The 15904-nt window shown below is 39.4% G+C and overlaps 1 protein-coding gene across 1 annotated transcript in view; it reads left to right on the top strand.

Annotated features, from left to right (window-relative positions):
* The window catches only part of OSBPL10 (oxysterol binding protein like 10), a 380196-nt gene that overhangs the window by 251090 nt on the left and 113202 nt on the right, over positions 1-15904 (top strand). Inside the window, exons 5-6 of the mRNA XM_044293953.1 lie at positions 2527-2734; positions 13932-14086. Coding sequence (XP_044149888.1) covers positions 2527-2734; positions 13932-14086 — 363 coding nt within the window. The remainder of the gene's footprint in view (positions 1-2526; positions 2735-13931; positions 14087-15904) is intronic.

Here is a 15904-nt window from a genome sequence, read left to right as displayed (position 1 = left end):
ATACAGTAGTCTATGATGCTGTGAGCTCCTGCCTGCCACCAGTATACTGTCCCAGGCTCAAATGATTAGTCAGACATAGTCATTGGCTTTGATGCAGAGAGTTTGGGGTCAGGTGAGCTTTGGTCGGCTGTCGCACGGACCACACACAGCTTTATGAGTTTCATATATTGATGACCTATCCTCAGCTGCTTGAATAGAATGCTTGTACATATGACCTATCCTGAGGACAGGTCATCAATATAGAAAATTGGGCAATATTACCTTTTATATGCACTAGTGGAGTCATTTATCAAACTGGTGTAAAGTAGAACTGGCTAAGTTGCCCATATCAACCAATCAGATTCCACCTTTCATTTTTGACATCTCCTTTTAGAAAATGAAAGGTGGAATCTGATTGGTTGCTCTGGGCAGCTAAGCCAGTTCTACTTTACACCAGTTTGATAAATGAACACATAGGTTTCTAGAGTTTTGTCATATTTGTAGCCTTAAAGAGGTTGTCTTGGCTACAGACATTAATTACCTATCCTCAGGATAAGTCATCAATAACAGATCAGTGGGAGGTTTGTCTGACACCCAGCACACCCACAGATCAGTTCTTTGGGTACCCCCGGCCCCGGAAACTATACAAAGTACGGAGCAGAAGCAGAAAGCTCCTTACACTGTGTCCTTTCTGGTGCTGGAGTACGTCAGAGATGCTCCCATTCAGTTGACCCTGGCACGGCCACCAGGTGTTGAGCTGTTCTCCGTGTACACTATAGTTTCTGGTGCTGTGGCTGTAGTAATTAGATGATCGCTAGGGTGCTAGGTGTCAGACACCCACCAATCTGATATTGATGACCTATTGTATTCTGAGGAAGGTAATAGGAAGAGGAAGTTAAATATTTTGAACAGGAACTAATATGCATGGAGTGACCTAAAAATGATTTCCAGAAAACCATCTACCAATTATTTTTATTTAAATAAAAATGCCAAAGATTAATTGATGGAAGTGTCCGTTTAAGGTGATGAAAGTTGGCATTTGTCTCATGATGGTTTTTTCCCTTGCTCTGGATCAACATTGCAGAATAATAGGTTGAACCACAACAGATTATAAAGGACAAGGCCTGTTAACGGCACAGAGTGCGATTACCAATATCACTTACCACATTACAGAGGTCCAAACTGCAACTAGAAGCCAATTCAGAACAAGAGTCATTTGTCCCAAGCTTCATGGATTGGGTTTCCACAGCTGAGCAGCCATATACAGATCTGGATCCACCTTGCTCAGATATTATTTTCAGCTGGAGCAGTGTACAACACACTGAAGTGGGTTATCTGGAGCGATTATTCTGACACATCTGTTTGGGTTGGGTGCATGTCAAAAAACACATAGAGGGACATTTATCAAGCTATTTATGTCACATTTGTGGAGTAAATGAGTTGCAAATTCTGGCGTGTACCGTATGTGAAATAATTTGTGACTTTAAGTTTCTTTCCACTTTTTTGATGTGGTGAATAAAGGGGTGGGGCTTAGCAGGAAAGCGGAGCTAACCCAAGAAACTGATGTAAGTTATAGCTAAAGATGACCCCAGTTTCTGGTGCACAGGTTGCCACAGATGCACCTAATTTATTGAGAGGCATCTGCCTCTTAATAAATTAGGTGCATCTCACTCCGCATGGAGGGATCAAGACTGCCCTATGGGAACACCAGTCTTGATAAATGTCCCTTAGTCCAGTGGTCCTCAACTCCAGTCTTCAGGGCCGACCTGCCGGTCATGTTTTCAGGATTTCCTTAGTATTGGGCAGCTGATATAATTAGTGCCCATCCATCAGGATTTACCACAGGTATTCATTCTGTGGGATACTCCTAAATCCTGACCGGCAAGTGGGCCTCGAGGACTGGAGTCGGGTAACCCTGCCTTAGTCTTTTCCATAGTGTATTACCAACTATGAAGTCTGGTGGAGAAGGAATAATAGTCTATGGCTGTTTTAATGGTTTAGGCTCAGACATTTAAGTTCAAGTTGCCTAGAACGCTAGGAAATCATAAAAGAAGTCATACTTGACCTTACTGATCTCCTTGCTGCTTCCATTCAGAGGCTGTCGCTGGAGTCTTTGTGGCTGCTAAAACATTTGATTCTACAGCACACAGGGAATCCTTTTGCATTTACTGAAGCATTGATGTGAATTCCCTATGATTCAGAATTTAGAGGGATTTCTGTTATAACAACAGGGGAGGGGTGCAAGACTAATGGAGAATCCCATAAGAATGGCCTGAGATATACAGCTAGCACGTATGATTGTGATATTTTAATATGTATATACATGTGCTTTTGTCCATGTAATGGTAATGAAATCTAATGGAGCTCAGTTATGGAGAATTTCTAAGACATGTAAAGGTAGCGCTGTGGCACTGATTCATTTCATACCTCTACTATATGAATTAAATTCCTTGGATCTGCCTTTATGGGAACTGCATATGTTTTTGGGATTTTACATTTATACCGTTTGATATTATTAGAACATATTTATTTTCTTTATTCCTATAGGTGATGGCTGAGGTGGAGGGGCAGCAGAAGAATCTGGTACATGCAATTGAATCCCTTTCAGGCTCGGGCCCTCTCTCTGCCTTGGACCAGGATTTACTCCTACTGAAAGCTACCTCAGCCGCCACCCTCAGCTGCCTTGGGGAATGCCTCCAGATACTACAGCAGAGTGTTTATCAAGCTGGACAGAACAACAAGCCTGTCATGTCAGGTGAGTAGAGCAGTTTTAGATTTAAAAAATAATAATACAGAAGGGTTCTTCCTTCCATTTTCTCTTGGCCCAACATATCTTGACATGTCCAAAAAAACTTGATTTTGTGATATTCTGTCTCATTAATAACCATGTCACGTGTTGTTAACTGCAGCCTTTTGTTTACTAGCATGTCACATATTGTATTGAACTGGTTTCATGAGAAACTGGAGTCCTTCACTAAATTTGAGCAAAGGTAAGGGTGGGCACATCTGTATAAATGGCTTTGCTTCATAAACCACAAGTAAAAACTCATGAAGGTGACCTCTATTATATACATTGATTTCTCTAAGGGATCGTGCACATGGCCCGTAAGTGTTCTGCAGTCTGCAAATCTCGGATCTACAAATCACAGACACCGGCCTGCTTTAAAAATGTCCTATCCTTGTCCACAAAACGGACAAGAATAGGGCATGTTCTATTTTTTTGCGGGGCCGACAGCACACAGATATGCTGTCAGCATCTTTACCGGCCCCAATGAGATGAGTGGGCAAAAGCACGAATCGGATACACACCAAAACTACAGCCAGGTGCATGGGCCCTAACTTGCAGAAAAGAGCTGTTAACCCTAGGGGAAGCCTCCTCTAGCTAGACATCTGTCCAGTGATGGATGTGTACCATTACATAGTGATTGTCCTGGCTCATAGGCTAGGCTCTGATCAGAGAACCACCAATGGCATCCATGTAAAAGGAGTGTATGAGCATTGATTGTCTTTATAAAGTGTACCTTGAGTTTTTGACTCTCCTTATATGTAATCCATTAGCTGGGATTTCCACTATGATATTTAATGGTTCCTATAGACTTAAAGGGAATCTGTCACCATCCGATTCCTAACCCATTTCTAACTGTTTGTACGGCACTATAGCACTGTTCTAGCCATTTTTAAATATGCCCTTATATACAGAATAATAATCATTATCCCCCCAAAAATATGCAAATGGAGGTGACAAGAGCCCAAATAGCGGTACTTATTTATTGTGGGACCTAGCCGCGTCAATCAGTGCGCTCCACTCCTCCCCACTCTTCTTTCCTCCTCCTAGCAGCACTGATGTCATCTTGCTGACGCCTCTAAATTAGCACAGGCGCATGTTCACCTTACTGTGTGGGTTTGCGCTGTCGGAAATCTGTTGTCCGTGGCTTCAATAACTGAACAATAACTGACTCATGATGTCATCTCTGCTAGGAAGAGGAACGAAGAGTGGGGAGGAGCGGGGCTCGATGATGATGGGCCCTGCTGGGCTCCACATCGGATAAGTACAGCCCCTTGGGTTCTTTCCAACCTCATTTGCATATTTATAAAAACCAGTTTTTTGAGGGATAGTGATTATCATTCTGGATATAAGGGCATATTTAAAATGGGCTAGGGCAGCGCTATATGGGCAGCACGGTGGCTCAGTGATTAGCAATGGCGCCTTGCCAGCGCTGGGGTCCTGGGTTCCAATCTGAAGGGCAACATCTGCATGGAGTGAGTATGTTCTCCCCGTGTTTGTGTGGGTTTCCTCCAGGTACTCCTGTTTCCTCCCACACTCCCAAGACCTACTGATAGGGAACTTAGATTGTGAGCCCCACTGGGGACAGTCTGATGCTAATGTCTGTAAAGCGCTGCGGAATATAACAGCGCTATAGTGCATTAAATCAATTTTAAAAATATATAGTGCCGTACTAACAGAAACAGATTAGGATTGTGACGCTTTAATGGGGCTGATTTGTTAATGATGGCTCTTTTGACAAGAATGAGCACTCAGTGTTACACAGGAAATTTTCCATTTGTTATGTGATATAAATTTGTATGTTAGGTAGTTAAGAGCAGAGAAGCTGTAAGTGTATATGAAAAAAAGCGCACCATAGGGTAGTATGTCCTAGATAATGTAACTGGTTCGCAGAACACAAAATTGGAGGCTCACCTTGAGTGGTTGTGCTAGGTATAGGCAAAACTGTATAGTAGGCTTTTTGTGAGTAGTTGTCCAACCGCCGGGTATGCTGCCATAGTGTCCACAATTTCAGAAGGAAGGGCCCAAATGCCTCAGAGCCAATAACGTTGTAGATAGAAAGAACCGCAGTTGAGGTGCAGAAACACTGGGCAGGACAGATGTAGTTATGCAGAAAGGTTCTTCTTTATTAGATATTGCTCATCAGGTGAAGCGGGTTAAAACTGCTTCACCTGATTTTTTCATATACACTTACAGCTTCTCCACGCTAAACTTCCTAACTTCTTACCATCTGGAACATCCAGATATATAAAGAGCAGCACATAGGGGAGATCTAACGCCTGGATAATAAATATAGTTTACATCCCAAATTGGTTGGAACAACGGGAACGTCTGATCAACCAGTGCACCCGGATTCCACCCATGTGCAATCCTGAATCTGACTCCAGTGAAACAGCAAGTATAAATGAAAAAACTTTATTGTGTCTATTCAACAAACTAGAGAGACTGATGTTGGATGAAATCCAGCATCGCCTAGATGCGATTTCTCTAGATATCTATGTACAGGAAAAAATCGTCCCACATGGCCTCAGGCTACTTTTCGAGAACTCATTTAAAGAGGACCCCGTCTTTTGCGAGGACTGGGACTTATATATTTTGGAATGTGCCAAAGGGCTTATGACAAGGTTAATAGATAAAAGGAGAGCGCTTTATCTAGACCTGAATAATAAAATACATGAATCCTATCTCAAACTTTCTAGATATAGATCATATAGATCACGAAGTTCGACCGCATGATAACTGCCAGAATACTAGCATATGAAAAATAAATTCTTTAAAAAAAAGGGTACTGAATTAGCAAGGGACAGATCAGATTTTGCTACCAACAACAGTAAATTTTAGTTAAAAACAGAACAAGCAAATAACGCCAACACAAACAATCCGCATAAAGATTCAGAATCCTCCACCAACAGGATAAGTAGATCACTACACCACATACAAATCCTGAACCAAAGAACAAAATCCCAAATGCATCACATAAATACAGAAAGACAGGTCAAACAAATATACAACAATAACATATCCAAGAAACCCCAAGAACCACCTATAAACAAAAAACAACAATATAGAAAATACAAACAAAATCTCTCTCAATTTATTTGCACTCAAGATCAGTCTATAGAACATCGACAGAGAGACACTTCATTACGAAGCGCAGGGCATTTTGCCAATATCCATCTAAATATACCCCCCCCCTTCAACTTCCAAGGTGAATAGAGACGATGTATCCAATCTGGAATTTAACACCCTTTTATTCTCATCTGAGAATATTACGTCTAGGTGTGGCAAAGCATAACAGACCCCTTACACTAAGATTTCTCCTACCGGTTTCAGTACAGACATCCTGGCAGAATGCGCCCCACTCAACTTACCACCTACTCAGTTCACTACATATTCAAACTCTCCAGTCAAATCTCTACCATCAGATCTAGAGGTGGATTCACTCATAACCATCTATAACCATACCCCCCCCTGCAGACTCTCATCCATTGAGTCAACCAAAATACATACCTCAAGTTCCCTCCGCGGAACTCTTTAGTAACACCTTACAAACAAAATCTACAAATCCAGAAGATACCAGTATAGACATTAACACTTCAGAACTTCATCCTCTAGTGGGAACATCAACTTCTTAGTTTTTTTTAGCCCTACCTCCACTTATCACCCCCACTGCAATATACCCGATTATGAAAAGTCCCAAAAGCACAACCATCACCAATTACTTCCAACCCCTGGGACGGAAATCTGCAAAAAGAAAAAATTCAGAAGGGGATGCAGAGGTGGTAAAAGCAAAAAGAAAAAAAGAAAAAATACGAACAAACCCCCCAACACCACAAACTACAGGTATTTTCAACTTATCCTCATACAGACTAACAAAGGATGAAAACTCTCTACTAGCAAAAGGTTTATCCTTCTGCCCAACATCAAAAATACCACAACCCAAAATGAAAAGCGACATAGACCAACACCTTTCTTTGGGTGTGCCATCGGGCCTTAAGCCACCTTCTAGTTTCTACCCTCCTCCTGCACCACAAAGGTAATTTTATCGATACCTTTTATTCCTTTGTAGCAGAAGAACTCCCTCAGATAAATTAAATCACCGTTCCGAAATATAACCTGAAACCTCACGAAAAACTAGCCATGCAGAAACTCCAATCTAATTTAGATATAATCATCTGAAATGCTGATAAGGGAGGGGGCATACTCATTCAAAATAGAGACGATTACATTAATGAAGCACTCAGGATTCTTTCTGATACTGACTATTACAAACCCATTAAAGAAGACCCCTCCCCACTGGACAAATAAGAGTTTCAGTCATTCAGTCAGCAGATGAGATCCTAGACAAAAGGAAATAGAATTTATAATAGTCACAGACTCGACATCTTCCTAAAAGAACCTCCAAAACCCACCAGGAAGACCCATTATTTCTGGAGTACTCTCACTCATAAGAAACCTGTCACAATACATTGATATCTTCTTACAGAAACACGTAGTATGTCTGAATTCATATATTAAAGATTCATCATAATGGAACTAAAACATATTAAATGGAAGGAAGACTTCCATTGGCTTACTCTAGATGTGTCAGCCCTTTACTCTAATATTCCCCATGGATTAGGGATAAAATGTACAGCAGACTTTCTAGCAAAAGATAAATCAATGCCAACACAACAAAAGGAGTTTATTACTAAACCTGTCAAATTTATATTGACAAATAACACATTTAATTTTCAAGACCAAATCTACAGACAGGTACGGGGTACCGCTATGGGCACGAGATTTTCTCCCAGTTTTGCAAATTTATTTATGGGCTAATTCAAGGAAACTTATAGCTACCAAACGAAATATTGGACCAACAACATTATCTTTTTTAAAAGGTACATCGATGACCTAATTATCATCTGGAAGGGAGACAGCAAAACTATTGAAGAATTCATCAAAAACCTAAATGACAATCAGTTGGGGAATCTCATTCACTGGATCTCATCACAATAACAAAACAGAGTTTTTAAACTTGGAAATTTTTATACAAGGGGGCGAGATTTTAACCAGGGATTTTTTTCAAAAAGGTGGACAGTAACAGCTACCTCCATTTTAAAAGCACACATTACAGAAAATGGAAACAAAACATTCCATTTAGCCAGTTCAAGAGAAATAGACGAAACAGATAATGAACAGATAATTATTGCAGCAAAAAAACAATCTTCCGAGCTCACCCAATTGGAGTGTCTGTTGCCGAAACCTAAAACAATAACAAAAGAGAGTACCCAATCATTGAATTTTATCACAACCTACAACCAAAACCACAACCTGGTAAAATCTATTTAAAAAAAAAAACACTGGCACATTCTAAAAAAAGATCCCATTTTAAGTTAAATTATCCGAAAAGTACCCATCCTCACCTAAAGAAGAGCGTGCACCCTAAAAAACATTTTAGCACGAAGCAGAATAAGAGACACAGAGAAAACAGATGAACACTTAGATGTTCCACAAAAACAATGTAGTAAAAAATGTGGACAGCCTAGATGTCTATGTTGCGAGACCATCTGCCAAGCCACTTGTTTTGAAAACAAAAGCGATGGAGCAATAATCCCAATACTAGGGGCACTGGATTGTAACTCCACACACGTGGTTTATGTTTTGGACTGCCCCTGGGGCCTACAATATGTTGGGCGCACATTACACACACTACGAAATAGACAAAATAAACATAGGTCGAATGTTAACCCCTTTACGCCTAGCACCTTACATGTACGGCGCGCTGATCGGGCCAGTGCAGGAGCTGCGCCTGCCCGATCAGCGGCAGGAGTCCGGCAGTCACTGATAGCCGGATCCCCGCAGTATGTGTCGGCATCGGTGAAATCACTGATGCCGGAGCATTAACCTCTGCACGGCCACGGTCAGTGCTGACTGCGGCTCATGCGAACTTCAGATGTGTGCAGGGTGCCCATCTCGTCCCCGCGCTGCTGTGACGGGGTCCCAATGGCAGGGAAGGCAGCCCCCTGGATCTCACAGGCAGGAAGCTGTAAGTGTATTACACTCAGTAATACACTTACAGCCAATGCATTACAATACAGAAGTATTGTAATGCATTGTAAAGGGGATCAGACCCCCAAAAGTTGAAGTCCCAGAGTGGGGCAAAAGATTAAATGAAAAAAAAGTTAAAAAATATGGAATTTATTTATTTTTTAATAGGGAGAAAAAGAAAAGTAGACATATTAGGTATCGCCGTGTCCATATCGACCAGCTCTATTAAATTTCACATGACCTAACCCCTCAGGTGAACACCATCAAAAAAATTAAATAAAAACTGTGCTAAAAAAAAACTATTTTTTGTCACCTTACATCACTAAAAGTGCAACACCAAGCTATAAAAAAGGCTTATTCCCCCCCATAATAGTACCAAACTAACCGTCACCTTATCCTGCAAAAAATTAGAGGCTCTCAGAATATGGAGACAATGAAATGTGATTTTTTTTAAATATAAAAATGCTGTTATTGTGTAAAAAATAAATAAATTAAAAAAGTATACATATTAGGTATCGCCGCGTCCGTAAGAACCTGCTGTATAGAAATATCACATGAACTAACCCCTCAGATGAACACCGTAAAAAAAAAATATAAGAACGGTGTCAAAAAAGCAATTTTTTGTCACCTTACATCACAAAAGGTGTAATAGCAAGCGATCAAAAAGTCATGCGAACCCTAAAATAGTACCAATCAAATCGTCATTTCGTACCGAAAAAAATGAGCACCTACATAAGACAGTCGCCCCAAAAATAAATAAAAAACTATGGCTTTCAGAATATGGAGACCCCCAAAAATATTTTTTTTTCAAAAATGCTTTATTATATAAAATTGAAACAAACAACTAAAAAAAGGCATATTTGGTATTGTCGTGTCCATAACAACCTTCTCGATAAAAATACCACATGATTTAACCTGTCAGATGGACATTGTAAATAACAAAAACATGTGCCAAAAGAGCTATTTACTGTTACTTTGCCTCACAAAAAGTGTAATATATAAAGCAACCAAAAATCATATGTACCGTAATATAGTACCAACAAAACTTCCAGCTTATCCCGTAGTTTCCAAAATTGGGTCTTTTTTGGAGTTTCTATTCTAGAGGTACATCAGGGGTCTTCAAATGTGACATGGCAGCTTAAAATTATCCCAGTGAAATCTGCCTTCTAAAAACTATATTGCGTTCCTTTCCTTCTGCACCCTGCCATGTGCCCGTACAGCAGTTTATGACTACAATATGGGGTGTTTCTGTAAACTACAGAATCAGGGCAATAAATATTGAGTTTTGTTTGGCTGTTAACCCTTGCTTTGTTAGTGTAAAAAAAATTATAAAAATGGAAAATCTGCCCAAAAAGTCTAAATTTTCCATTAATTCTTGTGGAACGCCTAAAGGGTTAACAAAGTTTGTAAAATCAGTTTTGAATACCTTGAGGGTTGTAGTTTCAAAAATTGGCTCATTTTTGGGTGGTTTCTATTATGTAGGCCTCACAAAGTGACTTCAGACCTGAACTGGTCCTTAAAAAGTGGGTTTTGGAAATTTCAAGATTTGCTTCTAAGCCTTCTAACGTCCCCAAAAATGTAAATGGCATTCACAAAATTATCCAAACATAAAGTAGACATGTGGGGAATGTAAAGTAGTAACTATTTTTGGAGTTATTACTATCTATTATAAAAGTAGAGAAATTGAAATGTGAAAATTTGCGAAATTTTCAAATTTCTTTGCAAATTTGGTATTTTTTTATAAATAAAAATGAAATTTTTTGACTCTATTTTACCACTGTCATGAAGTACGATATGTGACGAGAAAACATTCTCAGAATGGCCTGGATAAGTAAAAGCATTTTAAAGTTATTACCACATAATGTGACACATGTCAGATTTGCTAAAAATGGCCTGGGCAGAAAGGTGAAAAATGGCTTGGTCCTGAAAGGGTTAAAAATACATTTCAAAAACACAGCCTTTCGAGACATACTGCAAATTACCATGAGGGTAGCTTCTTGGGATTCAAAATCACACCTATAGAGCAAATACCAGTACATTAACGTAAGAATCTACAATGTATTAGACGTCGAGAGATGTACTGGTCGGGATTTATAAACTGAATAGCCTCAACCCATATGGATTAAATGAGGCCTTTGAGATCAACCTTTAAACCTATTTTAGCACCAAACGGATCATTTTGAGATAGCTTTTATGGAACCTCCCCACTTTTTTTTTATTCTATATTCTATTGTATTATGATTTATACTTATTATATTATATTATCATCACCATTTTACCAAATATCCACTATTATTCTTCATGTCTACTAAGTATCACCTATTGCTGTTTTTTCAGTAATTATTACCCGTAATCCCCTCTAACCACAACCATGTCACACACCATTCCATGAACTGAATGTATATATTTATATGTATGTTTATATAGATGTATGTATTTTTTGCAATATTTTTTATATGTATGTTTATATAGATGTATGTATTTTTTATGAATATTTTTTATACATCATTTTTACTGGTTCGTTTGCATATTTATATTAACATTTTTATTTTAACATTTTATTACTTTCACAATATTTTTTATGCATCTCTTTTTATATATTTTTATATCTACCTCATATCATTTTATGATTTCCCATAATTATGTTCATGCTATATACTGCTCCATTACCCCTATTTATTTATTCCTATATTTATATACCCACTCCATCTGTTAATTATCTTAATTCACTATTCATACATTTATATTATCCATCCATTAATTTATTTATTTATCGATATGTCCTAATTGTAGGCTATATCATTTTGTATAAGTGGCCCAGGCATGGTTCAGTTAATCAAACTTAACCCCATGTGACACTGACACCCCTCGCTTTAATAATTTGCCATTGTGCCTTGCAGGCTATGTGATCGCGATAGAAGCGATCACAACATCCAGCCCGGCTCTTTGTTTAGCCATCACCATGACAACTAGTCAGGTGACTATCCCTTCTGGTCACATGATCGCGAAGCCAGCGATAACGTGATCAAGCCCGTACTGTGCATGCCCGGGTCTGGAAGCTAGAGCATCCACTACCCGGCAATAATGAATAAGTGATGAGGCCATGTGACCGCCGGCCCTGCGACAACATGATCTACAGTCGTGGCCAAAAGTTTTGAGAATGACACAAATATTAGTTTTCACAAAGTTTGCTGCTAAACTGCTTTTAGATCTTTGTTTCAGTTGTTTCTGTGATGTAGTGAAATATAATTACACTCACTTCATACGTTTCAAAGGCTTTTATCGACAATTACATGACATTTATGCAAAGAGTCAGTATTTGCAGTGTTGGCCCTTCTTTTTTAGGACCTCTGCAATTCGACTGGGCATGCTCTCAATCAACTTCTGGGCCAATTCCTGACTGATAGCAACCCATTCTTTTATAATCACTTCTTGGAGTTTGTCAAAATTAGTGGGTTTTTGTTTGTCCACCCCTCTCTTGAGGATTGACCACAAGTTCTCAATGGGATTAAGATCTGGGGAGTTTCCAGGCCATGGACCCAAAATGTCAACGTTTTGGTCCCCGAGCCACTTAGTTATCACTTTTGCCTTATGGCACGGTGCTCCATCGTGCTAGAAAATGCATTGTTCTTCACCAAACTGTTGTTGGATTGTTGGAAGAAGTTGCTGTTGGAGGGTGTTTTGGTACCATTCTTTATTCATGTCTGTGTTTTTGGGCAAAATTGTGAGTGAGCCCACTCCCTTGGATGAGAAGCAACCCCACACATGAATGGTCTAAGGATGCTTTACTGTTGGCATGACACAGGACTGATGGTAGCGCTCACCTTTTCTTCTCCGGACAAGCCTTTTTCCTGATGCCCCAAACAATCAGAAAGAGGCTTCATCGGAGAATATGACTTTGCCCCAGTCCTCAGCAGTTCATTCACCATATTTTCTGCAGAAGATCAATCTGTCCCTGATGTTTTTTTGGGAGAAAAGTGGCTTCTTCGCCGCCCTTCTTGACACCAGGCCATCTTCCAAAAGTCTTCGCCTCACTGTGCGTGCAGATTCGCTCACACCTGCCTTCTGCCATTTCTGAGCAAGCTCTGCACTGGTGGCACTCCGATCCTGCAGCTGAATCCTCTTTAGGAGACGATCCTGGCGCTTGCTGGACTTTCTTGGATGCCCTGAAGCCTTTTTTAACAAGAATTGAACCTCTTTCCTTGAAGTTTTTGATGATCCTATAAATTGTTGATTGAGGTGCAATCTTAGTAGCCACAATATCCTTGCCTGTGAAGCCATTTTTATGCAACGCAATGATGGCTGCACATGTTTCTTTGCAGGTCACAATGGTTAACAATGGAAGATCAATGATTTCAAGCATCACCCTCCTTTTAACAGGTCAAGTCTGCCATTTTAACCCAATCAGCCTGACATAATGATCTCCAGCCTTGTGCTCTTCAACATTCTCACCTGCGTTAACAAGACGATAACCGAAATGATCTCAGCAGGTCTTTTAATGACAGCAATGAAATGCAGTGGAAAGGTTTTTTTGGGATTAAGTTAATTTTCATGGCAAAGAAGGACAATGCAATTCATCTGATCACTCTTCATAACATTCTGGAGTATATGCAAATTGCTATTCTAAAAACTTAAGCAGCAACTTTTCCAATTTCCAATATTTATGTAATTCTCCAAACTTTTGGCCACGACTGTACATTACAGATTGTTTTGCTCTGTCTATTTTAATAAAAATATGGCGATTTTAACAAATTTAATTGTTAACATATGATCTTAATGTACCCCCATGAATTCATGTATTATAAGTTTGTCACAATGTATGCAAATGAGAGCACACCTGGAGGGCGTCTCACCTCACCAGGAGCCGCCTCCAGGTGAGTTTTTCTGGCGGTTATTTATGATATAAATATGTGCATTATACACTATGTATGTATGAAGCTTTTAACCTGATGAAGGGGACCTAAGTTTCCCCGAAACGCGTTGTTTTTACCTGTTCACCTGATGAGCAATATCTAATAAAGAAGAACCTTTCTTCATAACTACATCTGTCCTGCCCAGTGTTTCTGCGCCTCAACTGTGGTCCTATCTATCTACAACATATATTTGTATGTGTCATTTATGAATTTTTAATTTTCAGAAAGCATCCTTGGATGGCATGGACCGAAGTCACATTCTACGGAAAACCTCAGAAATGATAGTTATAGCTCTCTACCAACTACTACAGCCAACCTCACATGGCCAATACTGCCAAGCATGCCTAAAGACTATCAAATACTAGATCGAGATACTGAGGTAAGCGTCTATGCATCGTGAAAGCATAAAAAATGTGTGTAAAAATTGCAATATCATTACTTCCTTTCAGTGGCAACACAGAGGATAGGAAGGTGAAATAATAATGAATTCCAGAGCTCCTCGGTGAATCCGTCACACAGTTATGGAAAAATATGCATGTTTGAGGAGGTTGATTATCATTGTACTTTAAAATGGGAACAAGGGAACCGAACACTGACCTCGGGTAATTCACCTGCTAGAGCCAGTGTCATGCTTTCTGAATTCTGAATAGCTGATTACAGAGGGGAATAGATTATGTTGTGAAATGTTTGGCTGATAGCAGTATCATCCTTTCCATTTTAAATAGCACAAATCCCTTTGAAATGACAGAATGCGGTGAAAACTAGCACTTTTAACTTAGTCTTACTTTTGCTGACGTGTTTTGTACATAAAATGTCTATCTGTTATAGGTTTGACACCCTCCATGTATATCTTATAATAAAAAGTCTAATATGTCTATGTCCTGCTTCAAGGGAATGTTAACTCGAATGCTGTTGTTTTTTTTTTATTTATATATATATATATATATATATATATATATAAAAATAGATCTAAAAGTCTGTGCTGATTATTCTTATAATTTATCTTTATAGAGTTTTGAACTTAGGGGCACATTTATTTAATCTTATTAAAGCCCTAAGCTGGAGGTGGAAATAACATAACTTTATTCTGTGGGTCAGTACAATTACAGCGATACCAAATACATTATTTTTTTTTGCATCCCAAGACCCATAACTTTTTTATTTTTCATTCTACAGAGTGGTGTGAGGGCTTCATTTTTTCGGAACCACTTGTTTTCAATGGTATCATATTAGAGTACATTCATCTTTTTGATCTCTTTTAATTCATTTTTTTTTTTTGGTGGCGAATGAGCAAAAAATAGCAGTTCTGCCTTTAAAAAAAAAATATCACGTTCACTGTACGGGATGAATTACATGATAATTGTGTATTGGGTACAACGATACTAAATATGTGGAGGGTATATTGTTTTTTTATTATTTCATGGAAAACTATATATTTTTCTACTCTAATTTTTTATTTATTTAATGCAACTTTTTTTTTTTAACCATATACTTGTCCCACAAGGGGACTTTAACAGGCAATCTTTTGATCACTTCTCTTATACCCATTGCTGCTTATGCAGTACAGTGTATTATACTGTCAGTGCTGCTACAGATAAGTGCAGCCTGACAGGGATATGTTGCAGACAGGCCTTGGGCCTTCATTTGGTCCCAGGCTGCCATGCCATCACATCAGCACCCCACAATCTCATTTGCTTGGTGCCTATGGGAGACACAGGGAGCTCCCTCCCTCTAAACCACGTAGATGCCGCAGCCGCTATTCACCCCCCATTCATTACTCCAATTGTCCTTCTAGATTTATTTCAAGCTGGCAGGTCATTGGGCGTGTCCTTTTTGCTGCAACTCTCTGCCAGGGTTGTGTCCTTTCTCCTGCAGCTCCGGGAGTCTTCCTTTTCTGCTGAAGATCTAGTCCTATCACAGATCAGGAGTGTGTCCTTTACATAGCAGCTCTCTCCCTCTAGCTCAGCTCAGGGGACAAATCCTTTATGTTGCAGCTCTCTCCCTCTAGCTGTCACAGCTTCTAACAGTAGACACGGCTGGTGGAAGTTCAAGAATGGACCTGAGCATGTGCTACTGAGGTAGACAGAGAAATAGGAAAAATAACAAACAGCAGGTAGTGCTATACAGATGCATTTTATTCAATTATTCAGATCCAGGTGCTAGTGTGAAAAGGGCAGACTTTTTTTGTGTGGGACAA

This window comes from Bufo gargarizans, chromosome 5 (genome assembly GCF_014858855.1).
Source record: "Bufo gargarizans isolate SCDJY-AF-19 chromosome 5, ASM1485885v1, whole genome shotgun sequence".
In the NCBI taxonomy this organism is placed as follows: domain Eukaryota; kingdom Metazoa; phylum Chordata; class Amphibia; order Anura; family Bufonidae; genus Bufo; species Bufo gargarizans.
The sequence above is the reverse complement of the archived record's forward strand: the minus strand, read 5'-3'. Positions and strand labels throughout refer to the sequence as shown.